The sequence below is a fragment of the Gopherus evgoodei genome, chromosome 1, assembly GCF_007399415.2.
Source record: "Gopherus evgoodei ecotype Sinaloan lineage chromosome 1, rGopEvg1_v1.p, whole genome shotgun sequence".
NCBI lineage: Eukaryota > Metazoa > Chordata > Testudines > Testudinidae > Gopherus > Gopherus evgoodei.
Window position 1 is genome coordinate 160,913,279 of NC_044322.1, and position 20,233 is coordinate 160,933,511.

Sequence of the window (20,233 nt, forward strand, 5' to 3'; positions counted from 1 at the left end):
TAATGCACTTATGGATTTCTTTAGGAAGTCTGCCTACAGGGTCTGACCTCCTCTTCTCCATCAGGGAAAAAAACAAAAAAAACCACCTCACTTCCTTCATGCATCTGAATTTGTGATAGTCTTCTTTGATTGCAGTTTTATTAAGCACATTCCCTGACAAATGTTGGAAATCTCTGCTTCCAACAGCATACCTTCATGAACTTCCTGCCAGGTGTGTACCTCAGTCACTAAACATGTCCCAGAACCAGCTGAGCATCTGCGTTTCTTAAAATTTCAGAAGCAGTCATACCACCTTTAATTTGTCACTGCTACAGTTGTGTTAATGTGACTATGTATACTTCTGCATTTGTACAGCACCTAGCACAATGGGGCACCTGATCCCAAGTGAAGTCTCAAAGCAGTGCCGTAATATTAAAACAACTCTATAAAATCAAAATAGGGTCTGAATAATTGGCAATTTTTATGAAGGAAACTGAAGGGGCTGGAGAAAGAGAGAGAAGATGGGGGCAGGTAAATTGGGGGGGGGGAGCTGTGTGAGACAGAGTACGGCAGAGCCTGGAGGGAGCATGAGAATTGGTGAGAGAAGTGATGGGAGGATAAAGAAAGGTGCAAAAGAGTGGGAAAAATTACAGCTTCCCAAACACCAGAGGATAGGAGGGATTAAGAAGAGTCCTACTCTGAGCAAGCAACAAGATCTTGTGTGAATGCATTTAAGGTTGAATTTGAAGCCTGAAATGATCACACAGATTAGAGGTGAAGGCTTCCATATAAAAAGCTCAAAAATAGCTGAAGGCTATATATTCATTTATAAAAGGTCACTGTTTTTAAGCCTCCTTTTGGGGGGTGGGGAAGGGGGATGGGAAGAAAAGGAGAAAAATCATACTTCTGATTTCTGAATACATGTGGCTAGCAACTGAGAGCATATAACCCTTATTCTATACATCACTTTACCTCATTTATTAAGAGAGTGATAACCCATCAGCATCCTGGGGATCTGATGAGACCCTGGCAGAAGTTGTTTTATTCTACAGTGTGTATGTATACTTCCTACAACTGCTCTGGACTGCATGACCAGAGTCAGGCAATATTTTCATATGACTGATCCAAGAATGCTTTGGCTTCTAATAAGTTGGCCCCAGAATTTTAAACAAACACAGAAAGAATCCCACACAAACCATATTAGCCATGATTAGAAAATACAAGAGACTCCAGCACTCCCTGAAGGGAGAGCACCAGAACTGTTGGGATAAAAGGACCCTGACTTGCCCCCATGGAAAGCAACTATGGGGGTTGTAGGGCCACTTGCACCCTACTTCTCCGCTGTAGCCCTCACAATGTCTCCTGTGATGCAGCCTCCAGAAGCCTCCAGGCTCTTTCTAGGAGGCAGAAGGCACAAGTTGAGGAGGCACCCGAAGCAGCAGGGCACGGACTTCAGGAGCATCACTGACACCAGCACCTGTAGTTGACTGGCATTTTTTTGTGACAGAGGAGTTAATTATTTCTGAGGGAGGGGACAATGACTAGATCTGGGGGAGGGAAGAGGAGAGGGAAATGAGTAACTGAAATTTCAGAATTTACTTTATGTTGCTAACAAAATAGAAAACGCATATTAAAAGCCAAACTATTTGGAAGTCTTTTCTTTAGGCCCTAATCCTGCACATCTGGGTCCAGATCCACATGGGCACAGCAGTCTGCCCACGTTACAGGATTTAGGCCTTAGACTAGTGTTTTTCAAAGTTCAGGTTGCGACCCAGTACTGGGTCATGGCATGTAAGACACTAGGTCACCTTGCTCGGCACCCAGAGACCCTGGCTGCTCTGGTCAGCACCACCGTCTGGGACATTAGAAGTCCCATTAGCAGTGGTGCCCAGGTAAGGCAGGCTAGTTCCTACATGATCTGACACCGCACTGCGCCCTGGAAGTGGCCAGCAGCGGGTCCAACTTCCAGGCAGGGGGCCACAGGGCTCCATGCACTGCCCTGTCCCAAACACCAGCTCTGCACTCCCGCTAGCTAGTTCCCAGCCAACGGGAGCTGGGGGGGGGGGGGGGGGGGTGCCTGCAGATGAGAGCTATGTGGAGCCAGACCTGTTGCTTGACACTGCTGGGATGCAGCATGGTCCACAGTGCCAGGACAGGCAGGAAATCTGCCTTAGCACCCCCACTGCGCCACTGACCAGGAGCTGCCGGAAGTAAGTCTGCACCTCAACCTCTTGCCCCGAGCCCCCCCCCAAACCCAGAGCCCCTCCTGCACCCCAAACTCCTCATCCTTGGCCCCACCCCAGAGCCCTGACACCCTCCTACACCCCAACCCTCTGCCCCAGCCCTGAGCCCCTCCCAAACCCCAATCCCCTAATGCCCAGCTCCCTTGGGTAGCAGGCATCAGTTTTCTTCAACTGGGTACCCAGAAAAAACAAAAGTTTGAAAACCACTGCCTTAGACTAACCCAGGGGTCGGCAACCTTCCAGAAGTGGTATGCTGAGTCTTCATTTATTCCCTCTGATTTAAGGTTTTGGGAGTCAGTAATACATTAATGTTTTTAGAAGGTCTCTTTCTATAAGTCTAAAATATATAACTAAACTATTGTTGTATGTAAAGTAAATAAGGTTTTTAAAATGTTTAAGAAGCTTCATTTAAAATTAAATTAAAATGCAGAGCCCCCCCGGACCAGTGGCCAGGACCCAGGGTGTGAGTGCCACTGAAAATCAGCTCGCATGCCGCCTTCGGCATGCATGCCATAGGTTGCCTACCCCTGAACTCACCTCTTTTGTAATTGGAGCATACTTTTGTACTTATACGCTACTGTAATATTTAAAAAAAACAACAAAACACATGCAGAGAATAAAACCAAGAAGAATCAGTTTAACAAACACAAAACACTTCAAGTTTGGCTTCAGTCAAAAATGAAAATAAGCTGTGGTCTCATCTGAGTGCTAGTTGTGTACTTGTCTTCAGTATTAAATAAAACGTAACCCAATACCTGTCTGTCCTCCTGAACTGATCTGTTTTCAAGGAAAAGTTTCACTGGCAGAGAAATGTGAGGAAAACCTAGCACCTAATTTGTCCATGATCAGTACATGGAATTCTTCCATAATCCCTGTGACGGGTTAGATTACAGAACTCCCCTTGGGAGCTGCCACCCAATGTGCTAAGAATACTTCTACTCCTGCTTTCCCTGCCAGCTCAGGACCCCGGCACCCTGTCTTGCTGAGCCAGACACACCAATCTGCTCCAACACAGACCCAAGGTCTGAATTACTTGCCCCAAAGCTGCAGGTTTACCTGAAAGCAGCTAACAGAAGTGCTCCTGTCTAACACTCAGATGCCCAATTCCCAATGGGGTCTAAACCCAAATTGTATACAGGGTCAACTCAAATTGTTCGCCCTCTGTAACACTAATAGAGATATGCACAGTTGTTTGCTCCCCCAGGTATTAATACATACTCTGAGTTAATTATTAAGTAAAAAGTGATTTTATTAAATACAGAAAATAGGATTTAAGTGGTTCCAAGTAGTAACAGACAGAACAAAGTAAGTCACCAAGCAAAATAAAATATAATGCACAAATCTATGTCTAATCAAACTGGAATACAGATAATCTCACCCTCAGAGATGCTTCAGTAAGTTTTTTCCTCAGACTGGACCCCTTCCAGGCCTGAGCACAATTCTTTCCCCTGGTACAGCTCTTGTTCCAGCTCAGGTGGTAACTAGGGGATTCTTCATGATCGCGCCTCTCCTCCCTTTGTTCTCTTTCACTCCTTTTATATATATGTATATATCTTTTGCATAAGGCAGGAATCCTTTGTCCCTCTCTGGGATCCCACTCCCACCTTTTCAATGGAAAAGCACCAGGTTAAAGATGGATTCCAGTTCAGGTGACATGATCACATGTCACTGCAAGACTTCATTGCCCACTTGCCAGCACACATATATACAGGAAGAATTACAGGTAAACAGAGCCATCTGCAGACAATTGTCCTGGTTAACAGGAATCATCGAGATTCCAAACCACCATTAATGGCCCACACTTTGCATAATTACAACAGGCCCTCAGAGTTATATTTCATATTTCTAGTTTCAAATACAAGAGCAGTACATTTATACATATATACGATCACACACAGTAGATTATAAGCTTTGCAATGATACTTTACAAGAGACTTTTTGTATGAAGTATATTCCAGTTACATTATATTCACTCATTAGCATATTTTTATAAAACCATTATCGACTGTAACATCACAATCCCCGCCTTGTCACTCAAAAATGCCAGACCCCAAAAGCCAGTAAAACCAGGCAGAGAAAGTTTGCTTCATATTTTCCTGTAACTCCCATACAGTCTCCACAGATCCAAGTCAATGTGTAAAGAAACTCAAACAATAGCAAAGAATAAGAGAATCAACAGATTAAACTATTTTAATGAAAAGTTGTTTCTGTCTCTTCCCCTCCCCCCGCTGCCAATCACAAAAACATCAAAATGCCAAGACGACCTTCAGTCATTTCCCTTGTTGCCAATTCTTCCCCCAAGGCAAAAAACGCCACCAAACCACTTCTCCAGGGTTTAAATTACCAAATATTTAAACCAAGATGACAAAGTTGGGTATTCTATTTGGACTCAGTTCTTCAGTGCATGTACCATTAAAACCATACATAACATACATGTCATGCAGGAGCAGGAGGTCCAACTAGATTATCCCAGTGGTCTCTTCTGGCCGTAGACTCTTAGGGCTGCTCTACACTGGGGGGTGGGGAGGGGGAGAAGTCAATCTAAGATACGCAACTTCAGCTACGTGAATAGCATAGCTGAAGTCTAAGTATCTTAGACTGAGTTACCTACTGTCCTCAAGGCGCAGGATCAACATCCGTGGCTCCCCGTCGACTCTGCTACCGCCGTTTGCGTTGGTGGAGTTCCAGAGTCGACAGGAGCGTGTTCAGGGATCGATATATCACGTCTCATCTAGACGCAATATAATGATCCCCGAGAAATCAGCAGGTAGTGAAGACGTAGCCTTAATTTATGGATATTCCTGGCTCTCAATTTTTAAGTATGTTTGATTGGGAAGTTAGATTTACCTCCCAAGTCCAAGGGATGATAAAATACATGAATTCCTCAGTAGATGTGTCAGATCAGTTCTAAGACAGTAGACTTAGCTACCATAACTGATTGTTACAAGGTTTTAAAGACGAAAAGTAGATAGATTTTTATGTCCAAACAATTTGAAAATGTAACTTCAAAAAAATAAAGGATTAGGCTAATTGAAGACTCAACATGACACAATCTGAAATATCATATTAAAAACCTCACACAATGGTTCCAGTAAATCTTTTGTGGAAAAGTAGCAAGCTACAATCATCAACACATCTTTTTGAGCAATATGAGAAATAGAATGTTCAAGAATGTTTTTCTTGACAATCCACTTGCAAAAGTCTCAAGTGGTTTCCATCCATTACCAGAAAACGTTCTCACTATCCCACTTCAGGATTTCTGAAACAGATCCTTGTAATTTACACACTAAACTAACAATAGCTGAACTATTAACTTTTCAAATTAAAGACTGTCAGAGCACCTCATAATCCCCAGCTTATTGAAGTGATCCAGATAGTATTCAAGATAATACCAATCTACTTGCATATTATACTGCTAGACTGCCCAGTTACAATGTTTTACTTGGTTTATAGAAAAATCCAGCCTGTTGAGCAGGCAATAGAACATACTTCATGAATAAAACATCACAGAGGACTTTCTCAGCAAAAACAAAACTCTCTCTTTCTAGAACATTAAGTTCAAGGTTTCCTCTAAAATCCCATTGTTCCAAGTGGTTTTCCTGGAGACTTAAGGGTAGCAAGATAATTTTCTGATCTACACAAAAAACAGAATTAAGTTGAAATTAAGGATGTATATTTTGTCATTTGAATTAAAAGAAGCCACAAAAAAAAAAAAGTAGACACTCAGAAAATTCAGAGTTAAGGTTCCATTTCTCACATTGCACTGACTTTCTAATTAAAAAGGACACACATCCGTAACTTTTTCTACAGTTCTACAACAAAGCACTAATTCTTCCTTTTATCCTCCCCTCCTTTTTCGCATTTTTACAACTGTAGTGGAAGCGTATACTGCTGTTGTTTAATGGAATTGAAATTGCAAGAGATATAATTGAAGGGGAGGAGGGATTTGAAATTATTTTTATTTCCTTTTAGAGCAATAAGAATAGGCACCCATCTTTAGCCTCTGTAAACTGCAATGGGATGGAATCCTGGGCCCACTGACATCAACTGTAAAACTCCCCTTGCCTTTAATGGGGCCAGGATTCCACCACATATGTCTATGCTTTAAAGAAGTGTTTGGAATTAGAAACGTGTGATCTATCCATGTTTGTATGTTCAAAGTGCTTGTGCTACAAAATCTTATGCTATGTTTAGTTAGGATTTGCTGAATGTTTTTGTTCCTCTCTGCATTCCTTCAGTGCCACTTACCTTTTGTTAACTATCTCCCAGGAGTGAGTTACAGTTGTGGTTATTTTAGTTAAACTCATTACACACACAGCAAAGAGAAACCTTAACCCTGAGTTTCCTAGATTTCAATGTCCATTTTTCCTACCAGTTTTTTCCAAAGATGACATACAGAAAACACTGACATGTAATTACAGCCTTCAAGTGTTTTGAATGGCATTTCTTGAGGCGGGGGGGGCAGATTTGTTTTTAAGGCCTGGTCCACACTACAGCGTTAAATCGATTTAAACAGCGTTAAATCGATTTAACGCTGTACCCGTCCACACTACAAGGCACTTAAATCGAATTTAAGGGGTCTTAAAATCGATTTCTGTACTCCTCCCCAACGAGAGGAGTAACCCTAAAATCGATATTACTATATCGATTTAGGGTTAGTGTGGACGGAAATCGAAGTTATTGGTCCCATTCTTTTACTGAGCTACCCAGAGTGCACCGCTCCAGAAATCGATGCTAGCCTGGGACCATGGACGCACACCACCGAAGTAATGTGCCCTAGTGTGGACACGTAAAATCGATTTTATAAAACCTGTTTTATAAAATCGATTTTATTAATTTCGATTTTACTCTGTAGTGTGGATGTGGCCTAAATGCTTCTAAATCCTAGAGATAAGACCTGTCTCTACAGATACTAAGAAGTCCCTGGAAAAGAGAAGGAGGGCAAGGAAGGATACCCCCTCCCTGCCCAGTCTGTTGGCAATGAAGTCTCCTCATAATCCAGTCCTCACCTACCAGCCTGTGAAAGTAGTCGCTAAGCTTCTAATGTCCTAAAGTCTCTATAAAAAGGGAGACCCCACTCTCTGCTGGTCCTCAAGATAGGGGATCGTTTGCTACACAGCCTAGGAGGTATATGGGAATTGGGCTCTCCTCTTGTGAGCCTCTGGATGTCTGGAGTGGAGGGGGGGGGAGGAGTTGGAACTTCCTCTCATTTACAACTTAGGAGTAGAGCTGGGTGAAATTTTTCAGCCAAAAAAATGCAGATCCAGCGACATTTGAACATTTTGCAGACAGACATTCACGTCAGTTTTGCTGACTTGTTCATGTAGGAAAAAAAAAAAAACAATTCCAAAACAGTCAAAGCCTTTCCTTTAGGCATTTTAAAACAAAACTTTTCAATTTTTTTAAAATTCAAAACAGCTTTTGATTTAGAATCTCTCAATGTATTACATTTGAAGGCATTAAAAAATGCTCTAAATCCAAGTGAAATGTTTGGTTTGACCCACAATGATTTTTTTTTTTTGCCCAGTTTTTCTGAGTTGCCAGCAAACTGAAAAAAACTTATTTGTACAGCTTTACTCACGAAGTTATCAGGTGATCGCCTCCCCATAACACTTATATCCTCCTTAAAATCGTTATTGAATAGGGGCTGTTCAACTGGCATACAAAGACTCCAATATTAAGAATCTCAAGGATAGCATTGAAGTGGAAATTCTGGAATCTTCAAAAATGTTTTATTTCTAGAATATCTGTGCAAACTCTGCACTGGTCTTTCCTAGGTAAAGTGCAGTCTTATCTGTTGCCATATGTCTGTGGAAATGCAACATTTGTCAGCACCCTAACAATGTTTCATTGAAGATATTTTAAAAAGCCAAATATGAAAAACCCACTCATCTAAGATGTATAAAGAGGTATCAAGAATAGAAAGCATCTTTCAGCATCCCCATCTTCTAAATCAAGGGTCAGCAATCTTTCAGAAGTGGTGTGCCGAGTCTTCATTTATTCATTCTAATTTAAGGTTTCGCGTACCAGTAATACATATTAATGTTTTTTAGATCTCTCTCTACAAGTCTATATATTATATAACTAAACTAGTGTTGTATTGTAAAATAAACAAGGCTTTCAAAATGTTTAAGAAGCTTCATTCAAAATTAAATTAAAATGTTGATCTTACACTGCCGGCTCGCTCAGCCCGCTACTGGTCTCGGTTTCTGTTCATCCAGGCCAGCAGTGGGTTAAGTGGGGCCCGCAGCCGGGACCCCAGCTGGGAAGGGTCTGGCAGCCAGAACCCCAGACCGGAAGCAGGCTAAGCGTTGCCAGCAGCCAGGACCCCAGACCGACAGTGGGCTGAGCAGCTCAGCCCACTGCTGCTCAGAGGTTCCATCCACTGACTCCTGCCAGCCAGGATCCCGGCTGCTGGACCTGCTCAGCCCGCTGCCGGTCTGTGGTCTCAGCCCTGCCCACATGCAGTGGGTACCCACCTTCTCCCTGGTTCTGGCCCATACTCTTCCTCTCTCTGCACTGAGCTGAGGGTGGGAATAGACTGAGCACAGGGCTGGGGGTGAAGGGTCTGGCCAGGAGCTAGAATGAGGGAATGGGCTCAGGGTTGGGACAGGAGGTTTGGGTGTGGGGGCACTTACCTGAGCAGCACCCATTTGGTGTGAGGGATGCAGGTAGGAATGTGAGTGGGGGTGCAGGAGCTCCCATTTAGTGCTTAGGGTGGGGATGAGGATGTGAGGGGTGCATGGGATGCGGGGGGGCTGGGGATGTGGAAGGGTGCAAGAGTCAGGGCAGAGGGCTAGGCACATGTGAGGGGGGTGCAGGTGTCAGGGTAGGGGGCTGGGTATGTGTAGGGGTGCCAGAATCATGGCTGGGGTCATGCAGGGGGTGAAGGAGTCAGCAGAGGGCTAGGTGGTACAGGGCTCAGGGCAGAGGGCTGAGTGTGGGAGGCGGGAGGGAGGGGTCAAGGCTCAGGGCAGAGAGCTGGGTGACTGCCCCCCCCCAAACACCCAATGCCCTTCCATTCCTTGTCCTGACTACCCCCTCCTGGGACTCCACCCCCTATCTAATCCACCCTGCCCCTTGTTCCCTGACTGCCCCTCCTAGGATCCTACCTCCTACCTGTCCCCTGACTGCCCCAACCTTTATCCACACCCCTGCACCCAGACAGACCCCCTGGATTCCCATGTCTATTTAACTGCTCCCCGCCCCCTGACAGGACCCCCAGAACTCTGGACCCATACAACGCCCCCCTGCTTGCCCAACCGCTCTCCACACCCTTACTTCCTGACAGCCCTCCCGAACTCCATACTCCCCCAGCTCCTTGTTCTCTGACCATTCCCTCCAGAGACTCCCCCACCCTAACTGCCTCCCCAGGACCCTCCTTGCTCCCTGTCCCCTAACCTCTATCCACCTCCCACTCCCTAACAAACCCCAGGAGTCCCATGCCCCATCCAACCCCCCTGCTCCCTGACTGCCCCCTCCAGAGACCCCCGCCCCAACCACCCCCGTGGGATCCCACCCCCACATCCAACCTACCCTGCTCCCTGTCCCCAGCATGTGAGCTGCCGCTGCCACCACTGCCCCTGCTGGAGGGCTCCAGTGATCTGGAGGGGACAGAGGTGGCAGGCAGCATCTGAGCGCGCAGCTTCCTCCTCCCTGGGCTCCAATTTTCCCGACTCCCACCGCTCTCCAGCCTGTGCGCTCCTGGCCAGATGCTTCCCCAGCACCGCAGCAGCCAGAGCTGGGGTGGGCAGGAAGTTGCGTCGGGCCCTGCGGTTCAGGGAGCTGGGAAAGTTGGAGCCCAGGGAGGAGGCAGCTGCACGCTCGGATGCTACCCGCCGCTTCTGACCCCTGCAGATCGCCAGAGCCCGGTGTTGGCTCCTGCCCTGGGAGTAGCAGTGGGAGGCGGCTAAGGACTAGGAGAGATGCTGCTGTGGACTGTGGCCACTAGGCAAAGTGGGGTTCCCAGGAAAAGTTCCTGACCATCGCCATCTGGCTGGCTTTTTAGGAAACCTTTGCAGCGCTGACCTGAACCTGGGAGTTGTAAGTTGCAGCCACTCGGGGTCCCCTTCCCCACATGTTGCATGGGCTAAGCCTCCACAGCTCAACCCCCCCCCCCGGACTTTCTAGTTGTATTTCCCTGTATGGATTAATCTGGGATTTCTATGAGAAAACAACCTATTTAAAAAGTTACAAGATTAAATACTTGATACTTGCATTAACCTAACTTTCAAAAATATGCCCCAACTTTTATTTGCAGTGTTTAAATCAAGAAAACAATTCCAGTTGCAATGATGTATCCTGCTCTTTAAACTGTTCAGAAAGCCATGGGATACAAAGAAATTAATGTAGCTAACATTTTAAAAAGTAGTTCACCTGATTATAAAACAGAGCCACAAAACTAGAAAAATCATGCCAAGATAGTTGGTTTTACACTTCCCACACAAGGAAATGATCAGTAAAGTAAGAAACGCATATTATGCGTAAGCGGAGTCAATGTCAAATAGAAACAGAAGCTTCAGTAAATATTAGTTTAAACTTAAAAACAAACTTTACAATATGAAATCATATGGGAGGGGCCTATTTTATAAACAACATTTCAAAAAAAGCACTTTTCATCAGTTGTTGGAAAGTTGTCAGGTCATTTTTAAGTAGAGATATCAAAGGTCTGCAAATCTGTTATTGAACTTATTACCATGAACACTTGAAAAGGACCAGGGTGATGGGGTTTAGCTACAGGAACACATGATTTTATACAATCCCTTGTGCTGTCACATTATTTTAAAGAGAGAAAATGGGTGAGGTGATATCTTGTATAGGACCAACTTCTGTTAGTGAGAGGGGCAAGTTTTCAAGCTACACAGAGTTCTTCTTCAGGTCTGAAAAGGTACTAATAGTGTCACAGCTAAACACTAGATCTAACAGATAGCTTAGCACACATAGTCAACACATATTCTAGGGGACCATTCGAGGTGAAATAGCCTATTAACTCCCTTGGACAAAAAGGGGAGATTAGTGGGTTGCAGGTTGTTGTAATTAACCATAAATCCAGTATCTTTATGAAGATCATGACTTTTAATGTCTAGCAACGTTTTGAATTCAAGCTCCCAGGCTCATCTTTTGAAAACTGTTTTGCAGGTTTCCTTTGAGGATGAGGACTGATAGGTCAGATATCAAGTGATTTTGTGGATGCCCAACTCATAAGTTCTGAATGTTTGAGTTTGGCAATACTGAATATTACATCATGTCAAAGAAATTTAAGTCAAGGTTTCTCAAGCTTTTTCACAGGCTGCATCTTAATACAGTTATTGTTTCATGGGCCAAATCCTCTCTCTCTGTATTAATTCTAATGAACAATGTCACATTATGCAGTATTCATTTTTGAAAGTTTATAATTAGCGATACTCAGGGGGAGCGGGGGGAGGGCGCACAAGGTGGAAGTTTCGCCTAGGGTGCAAAATATCCTTGCACCAGCTCTGGATATAGTTGCATCCTTTTTGCAGAAGCCTACCTAAAATAATTTAAACTAAGAAGAAAAAAAAATGATGAGAACAGCCAAAGCCTGAAATGACAATGCATGAGGCCTGTCAAGGTTCCTTCCCCACTCTGAACTTTAGGGTACAGATGTGGGGACCTGCATGAACACCTGTAGGCTTAACTACCAGCTTTGATCTGGTCTTGTTGCCACCATCCAGATTTCTGAGTTATCTGGAAAACTCTCAAACACCAGTTCCCCTTTTCTGGATAGTCTTGAGAGATTTCTTTACCAAGTTCCTGGTGAATACCGATCCAACCCCTTGGATCTTAACTCAAGGAGAATTTAACCATCCCCCCCTTTCCCCCACCAATTCCTGGTGAGTCCAGATCCAATCCCCTTGGATCTTAAAACAAGGAAAAATCAATCAGGTTCTTAAAAAGAAAGGATTTAATTAAAGAAAGAAAGGGAAAAATCGTCTCCATAAAATCAGGATGGAAAATAACTTTACAGAGTAATCAGATTCATACAGCTCAGAGGAACCCCCTCCAGCCTTAGGTTCAAAGTTACAGCAAACAGAAGTAAAATCCTCTCAGCAAAAAGGAACATTTACAAATTGAGAAAACAAAAATAAAACTAACACGCCTTGCCTGGCTGTTACTTACAAGTTTGAAATATGAGAGACTGGTTCAGAACGATTTGGAGAGCCTAGATTGACATCTGGTCCCTTTTAGTCCCAAGAGCGAACAACCCCCAAAACAAAGAGCACAAACAAAAGCCTTCCCCCCACCAAGATTTGAAAGTATCTTGTCCCCTTATTGGTGCTTTGAGTCAGGTGTCAGCCAGGTTTCCTGAGCTTCTTAACCCTTTACAGGTAAAAGGATTTTCGTGTCTCTGGCCATGAGGGATTTTATAGTATTGTACACAGACAGGCTGTTCCCTTCCCTTTATAGTTATGACAAGACCATTTCAATTAATCTTGATTTTTATCTTGATCTTGTATTTGGTGCCTAGATTCTAGTGGAGGAGCAGGATTTTACAATGTCCCATAAGAATTAATGTATGATTTGCTTTCATCCTGTCAGCCATACTTTTTGAATAGCAGAAAGGAATGACAGACCAGAACAATCCTTATGACTGAGTATGGTCACCTTTTGTTTTAGGATAAGTTATCACGTCTACTATGGTTTCCTATATGTATTACAAATTAGGCACTCTAGTTAAATATACATTTCTTTGTTTTACGGTTTAAGAAGTAAGAGAGGATCTTGTATTGTATCTATGTTAAGGATATTAGAGGAACGTTGAGGGTCTGAAGCCCCAATGTGAATTGTTTTAGTTATAAGATTTAGCAAGGTTTGATTTACAACGTATTCTGCTAAATATATAATACTGCTTTCTGTATACCATTGAAGGTTTCTGTAAGAGATTGTTTATGTGAATGAGGAATGCATGCATCAGGAAAAGATAAGGTGTGAAAGCCATCACAAGTGTCCAGATGGTCAAGCATGGCCCAATATCTAAACAAATACTTTGCCTCAGTTTTTAATGAGGCTAATGAGGAGCTTAGGGATAATGGCAGGATGACAAATGGGAATGAGGATATGGAGGTAGATATTACCACATCCGAGGTAGAAGCCAAACTCGAACAGCTTAATGGGACAAAATCAGAGAGCCCAAATAATCTTCATCCAAGAATATTAAAGGAACTGGCACATGAAATTGCAAGTCCATTAGCAAGAATTTCTAATGAATCAGTAAACTCAGGGATTGTACCGTATGACTGGAGAATTGCTAACATAGTTCCTATTTTTAAGAAAGGGGAAAAAAAAGTGATCCGAGTAACTATAGGCCTGTTAGTTTGACATCTATAGCATGTAAGGTCTTGGAAAAGAGTTTGAAGGAGAAAGTAGTTAAGGACATTGAGATCAATGGTAATTGGGACAAAATACAACATGTTTTTTGCAAAAGGTAGATCATGCTAAACCAACCTGATCTCCTTCTTTGAGAAGGTAACAATTTTTTTAGACAAAGGAAATGCAGTGGATCTAATTTACCTCAATTTCAGTAAGGCATTTGATACGGTTCCTCATGGGGAATTATTAGCTAAATTGGAAAAGATGGGGATCAATATGAAAATTGAAAGGTGGATAAGGAACTGGTTAAAGGGGTGACTACAATGAGTCGTACTGAAAGGTGAACTGTCAGGCTGGAGGGAGGTTACTAGTGGAGTTCCTCAGAGATCAGTTTTGGGACCAATCTTATTTAATCTTTTTATTACTAACCTTGGCACAAAGTGGGAATGTGCTAATAAAGTTTGCGGATGACACAAAGCTGGGAGGTATTGCTAACACAGAGAAGAACCAGGATTCATCCAGATCTTCCTGTATGATCCTTGTAAACTGGAGTAATAGTAATAGGATGAAATTTAATAGTGAAAAGTGCAAGGTCATGCATTTAGGGATTAATAACAAGAATTTTGGTTATAAATTGGGGACATATCAGTTGGAAGCAACAGAGGATGAGAAGGACCTTGGAGTATTGGTTGATCACAGGATGACTCTGAGCCGCCAATGTGATATGGCCGTTAAAGCTAATGTGGTTTTAGGATGCATCATGCAGGATATTTCCAGCAAAGACAAGGAGGTGTTAGTACTGTTATACAAGGCACTGGTGAGACCTCATCTGGAATATTGTGTGCAGTTCTGGTCTCCCATGTTTAAGAAGGATAAATTCAAATTGCAACAGGTACAGAGAAGGCCTACTAGGATGATCCAAGGAATGGAAAACCTATCTTAAGAAAGGAGACTCAAAGAGCTTGGCTTGTTTAGCCTACCCAAAAGAAGGATGAGGGAGGATATGCTTGCTCTCTATAAATATATCAGAGGGATAAATATTAAGGAAGGAGAGGAATTATTTAAGCTTACTACCAATGTGGACACGAACAAATGGATATAAACTGGACACTAGGAAGTTTAGACTTGAAATTAGACAAAGATTTCCAACCATTAGAGCAGTGAAGTTCTGGAACAGCCTTCCAAGGGGAGTAGTGGGGGCAAAAGACATATCTGGCTTCAAGACTAAGCTTGATAAGTTTATGGAGGGGATGGCATGATGGGATAGCCTAATTTTGGCAATTAATTTGGCAATTGATCTTTGATTATCAGCAGGTAAGTATGCTCAGTGGTCTGTGATGGGATGTTAGATGGGTTGGGATCTGAGTTACTACAGAGAATTCTTTCCTGGGTGTTGGCTGGTGAGTCTTGCCCACATGCTCAGGGTTTAGCTGATCGCCATATTTGGGGTCGGGAAGGAATTTTCCTCCGAGGCAGATTGGCAGAGGCCCTTGAGGTTTTTCGCCTTCCCCTGCAGCGTGGGGCATGGGTCATTTGCTGGTGGATTCTCAGCAGCTTGAGGTCTTCAAACCACGATTTGAGGACATGGTCCCTTCTGACCTTAGAGTCTAAGAGAAGTGAGAAACTTGGAAAGACAAGGAGACAATCAGAAACCATCCACTGTGATGCTAAACATGTTAGCAGCATTGACGACCTCAGAGGTGAGGCGGGCACCCCCAAAGGCAAGACAACAAATAGGAGATAACGATGGGAAGCCTGACAATAACGATCAAATGATAACACCACTGAAGAATTAATGATTACAGGATGACATTGCAAAAATCCACGGACTCAAATGGGAATTTACAACTATAAAGCTGGGGTGTTTTGCTATGGAACTCTGGGTTCCGTCCTGCAAAGCCTCAGAGCATCTGATTGAGACTGACAAGAGCCCAGCTCCACACTCATGCTCAATCTAACTGGCCATTAGATTGACTCGAGCACCAGCCAAGCAAGCTCGTGCTTGAGGCGGCAGATTCTAAGGGGTGGCATTCCATCCAAATCCTAGGGCAGCACGGCCACCTTTTTTGTTTGTTTGCTTGCTGCTCTGGCCGCCCCATAGGGGGTGGCCGTGTGGAGGAGGAGAGCGCTCTGCTGGGAGCCAGCTGCACGCTCTATCTGTCCCAGTCGGTGACAGGTCTGCAGCAAACCCGGCAGCCCACGTCCTTCCCTTCCCGCCGACCGGAGCAGCGTTGAGCCCTCCTAGCAGGCAGCACGGCGGGAGGGGCCGAGTGGTGATTGCCCTGGCTGAAGAAAGTCCTGGCTGCCCCCCTTTTCTTCCCCCGCCTTCCCTTGCTAGGCGTGGTGCACACTCCACTGCCCAGGTCTGCAGCGCAGGGAGTCCCGCTAGCCAAAAGTTTGCACCCTGGCTCCGGTCGCCCCGCAGGTTGTTTTTTTTTTTTTTCTCCTGTTTGCTTCGCCGCTCCAGCTGCCCACAGGTTTTTTGGGTTTTTTTGCTTGGCTTTTTTGCCACCCCAGAGCCAGCCCTGGTATGTGTAAGTGTGTGTGAGACTGAAAAGCATATGTTAACTGTTGTATTTTCAATAAATGCTGCATATTTGCCTTCCTCTATAAAAATCCCATGTGCTCTGTATGAGCATAACACTAGAGCATATGGTATCCTACAAGTATCAGAGGGGTAGCCGTGTTAGTCTGGATCTGTAAAAGCAGCAAAGAATCCTGTGGCACCTTATAGACTAACAGACTTTTGGAGCATGAGCTTTCGTGGGTCAATATTCACTTCGTCGGATGCATGTAGTGGAAATTTCCAGGGGCAGGTGTATATATATATATATGCAGGCAAGCTAGAGATAAAAGTCTGTTAGTCTATAAGGTGCCACAGGTATCCTACAAGTAATTCAGGGCCAGATAAAAAACACAAAACAAAAAAAACACCTCATGCCATAAGTAGCTTCACTGAAATCAGTGGAATCAGTTGTGGAGTAAGGAGCTACTCAGCATGAAGAAGGGTGACAGACTGTGGTGCTAATCACACCACATTCAGCAATCAACAGCAATAGAAGCAATCAACAGCAATAGAAGCCCATCCACTTGCTTTGCATTATCTTTCCCATATACAGGCCAGAACCCAGGACATTCAGTCCTATTTAAAAAGAGTTCTAAAAAGATACTTACTCCTCTGTATTGAAGTACGATGTTACATCAGGGTTTGGGGCACCTGCAACGGCAAAATTACTGCTTCCAGTGTCAACCAGAATATTTAACTGCAAAACCAGAAAAGAAAGGGGTTTTTATTTTCATTTCCATTTAAGCTTAGATGAAAACAAAGTACAATCTTAAATTTATAAATGAAGATGAACATTGCTGTGGAGAATAAACTCAAATATTTATGCAAAAATCACTATAAGGGAGGATATGTTGCTGTGACCTTTCAACAAATTAGCCCACTACAGTAAAATAACTTATGCTCAAATAAATTTGTTAGTCTCTAAGGTGCCACAAATACTTCTGTTCTTTTTGTGGATACAGACTAACACAGCTGCTACTCTGAAACCTGTCACTATGCAAAGTCTTGAGACACACATAAAACTTAAGACACACAAGTAGTCAATGGAACTATATGAATGCTTAAAGTTAAGCACATGTATATGTGTTGTCAGGATTGGGGCTGTAGGGAGCAAAGGCATATGTTAATAACCTGGGCTTGAAAATTTGGCCATTGTATAATCAATGTAAATGGAGAAGGTAGCTGGGGGACACTGATTCCCAACGTAGGGCAATTAAAATATTAGATATGTTAAAACTTATGGAGTTTTTGCCTCAAGGCTCACTGGTAGCAGAACTAAGGGGAGATGAAATGTTTCCTCTAACTGAAACATAAGGTAAGTAAAACACAGATTTCAAATATCTATAGCACTAGCAGCAGGGAGAGATCTGAGAATGGGAAGGAAATATCAGGTTGGAAGTGGAGAAACGAGGATGAAATATGGGGGAAGCAGGAGCATTATGACACAGATTAAAAAAAATAAAATAGAAAGGTAGAGTTTGGGTGAAGATATTTTAGTTCACAGTTCATCCTGAAATGATCATTTTAGCAGCATTGAGTAGAAATGCTCCAAAATCAGAAATTCTCCAAAGTTAACCTTTCAAGATCATCATCATCAAATGACCTTACAATTTTTCACTTTCAAACTTGCACTGGGAGTGCATCTGTCACGGAGTTCCCGGGCAACACTCTGGAACTGCTCCCCACAAAGCCAGTCAGGACTTTGGGGAGCCTCCTCTCCCTTGGAGAGGACTGTCTTCAGGGCAAGAAGCTCACATGGCTTCACCTCCTGGGTCTCTCCTTGGAGCATTCAGCATATGCCCCTTAGTGCACTTTCCACACAAGTCCACCCAGGCAGGGTCCTGGGGAAGCCAGAGGGTCCTGCATGCACCCCACTTCGCTTCACAGTCAGACATAACTCTTAAGCCAGCCGTAAAACAGAGGTTTATTAGATGACAGGAACACTGTCTAAAACAGAGCTTGTAGGCACAGAGAGCGGGACCCCTCAGCCGGGTCCATTCTGGGGCCCAGCGAGGCAGACCTCCCGTCTGCACTCACTCCTCGTCCCCAGCCAGCTCCAAACTGAAACCCGCTCCAGCTCCTCCTTTCTGGCCTTTGTCTCTTTCCCGGGCCAGGAGATCACCTGATCTCTTTGTTCTCCCACACCTTTAGCATCCCCTTGCAGCGGGGAAGGGCCTAGATCATTAGCTGCCACAGAGACAGAATGTAGTTGCCATGGAGGCACCCACACAGTATTCAGAGGAAAGATTAAGAACAGCCCCACTTCATCACAGCATCTCAGGTAACTTTTATTGGGCAGTCATTGGCAATTCCAAGAAGCAGATTTAAAAAAATAAAAACGTGTCCATTCTCATTTTCTTGGGTAACTTTACCTAGTTAATAAATGATATGGGATTGAACAGACAAGTAGAGATAAAATAACTGACCATCAGTCTATGGCATCATGTTCTGAACTGCTCACTTGTTGACAGAATAACTTATCCTCATTGCTACCAATGCTGAAAGCATTCAAAAATTACTAGTAAGTTAAAATAATAGCTTTTGGGTACTTTTTACTTGTCTTCTAGTTTCTCAGACTTTGGGGTACATTTAGATCATGTTTTCAAGCTTTACTCTGCAACCCTAACAGCTAAAAACGTACTTTTTCCCTAAAAATGAAAGCTGAAATATTTCATACTCACTTGATTCCAGGAGCTGAGGCTTTAAGAAAAAACACCGTGTAAAACTGGCAATAAAATAATGAGCTGACATCCTGTATCCTTCATTTAACAATAGCTTGGAATAATGTCTTACAATTTATCTACAGAGAATAACAATTTTATTCTATTTTCCTTTACAGTAGAAATGAGTATTCTTTCAGAAAGAAATGGATACAGTGACTAAGCCCGTTAGAAACAACAAATATTACCTCAGAGGGGGTCTGCATAGAGACCTGGGCAAATAATGGATTGGTTCACTGGCAATTAAATTTATTTTGAAACAAAACATTTTATTCAACCTGAAATGAAACACTTCATTTTGATTCCAAGCAATTTATAATAAACAATTTTACACTAAAACAGAAGAGTAATCTGAAATTAAACAATTGAAACATTTCATTTCAAATGTGTAGAAATAAAAAGTTTGTTTTTTTTTTAACTGAAATAATTTGGTGTAACAGACAAATTCACAAAATGTTTTGGTGTCATCAAGTTTGCTTTTTTTTTCTGGCTGAAAAAATGTTTCAGTTGAAAAATTATGTCCAGCTCTAGATGCAAGACTTCAAATTAATTAGCGTTTCTAAAGCAATTTGTGATCCTTGAGTGAAGTAATATTATACGTGTATGTGTTCAGCCTTGACATCTGTAAAATACATGGCACCATACATGAAGGAGGAGTTTAATTTAAAACTCAAAATCAAATAGCTCATATATGAAAGATACTTTAAAACCACAGAAAGGCAGCACCACACAATTCATGAATCCCTGAATAAAGTCAATTTTACTGCCCACTTCACTGAGCAATACAAGATTCACTCTGTCTGGTTCTTAAAGAAAAAAAATCCCCCATAAAATACAAAGAACAGTAGAACAAAGTTGCAAGCCCACTCTAGTATAACCAGCATTCACATGACAAATTGCAATTCAAACTGACATTCTGTATGTATATGTTTATGCATAACTAGACACAGAGAGCTAATACAAACACACACACATTGTAGTTTTCACAATAGATCCAGTGAGTAGTGGAACATTTTGGGAGGGGTGTAAATTACCAGTGGTTTCCCCAGGAATTGAAATTAGGGGCGTTGTTTGAATTTACAGGGGGGGTGTCAGGACCAATGAGATATATAAAAGAGATATAAATAAAGTAAATGTTTTGTTAGGATGATGCAAATTTAACATAAGAATAATGCAATTAACACCAAAACACATAACAGGTCTAGATTTCTAAAAATATATAAATTTTTAAAAAGTATTTAATTTAAATTGACATTTGAAAAGTAAGCCATCGTGGGATTAGAGGGAAGTCCCCTCCTGGATCAGTAACTGGTTAAAAGATGTGAAACAAAGGGTAGGGATAAACTATCCGTTTTCAGAATGGAGAGATACAAATAGTGGTATCCCTGAGGGGT

At 42.9% G+C, this 20,233-nt stretch overlaps 1 protein-coding gene across 1 annotated transcript in view; it reads right to left on the bottom strand.

Moving 5' to 3' along the window:
- The window catches only part of BACE2 (beta-secretase 2), an 82,099-nt gene that overhangs the window by 19,659 nt on the left and 42,207 nt on the right, over nt 1-20,233 (bottom strand). The window contains exon 2 of the mRNA XM_030577458.1: nt 16,728-16,816. Coding sequence (XP_030433318.1) covers nt 16,728-16,816 — 89 coding nt within the window. The remainder of the gene's footprint in view (nt 1-16,727; nt 16,817-20,233) is intronic.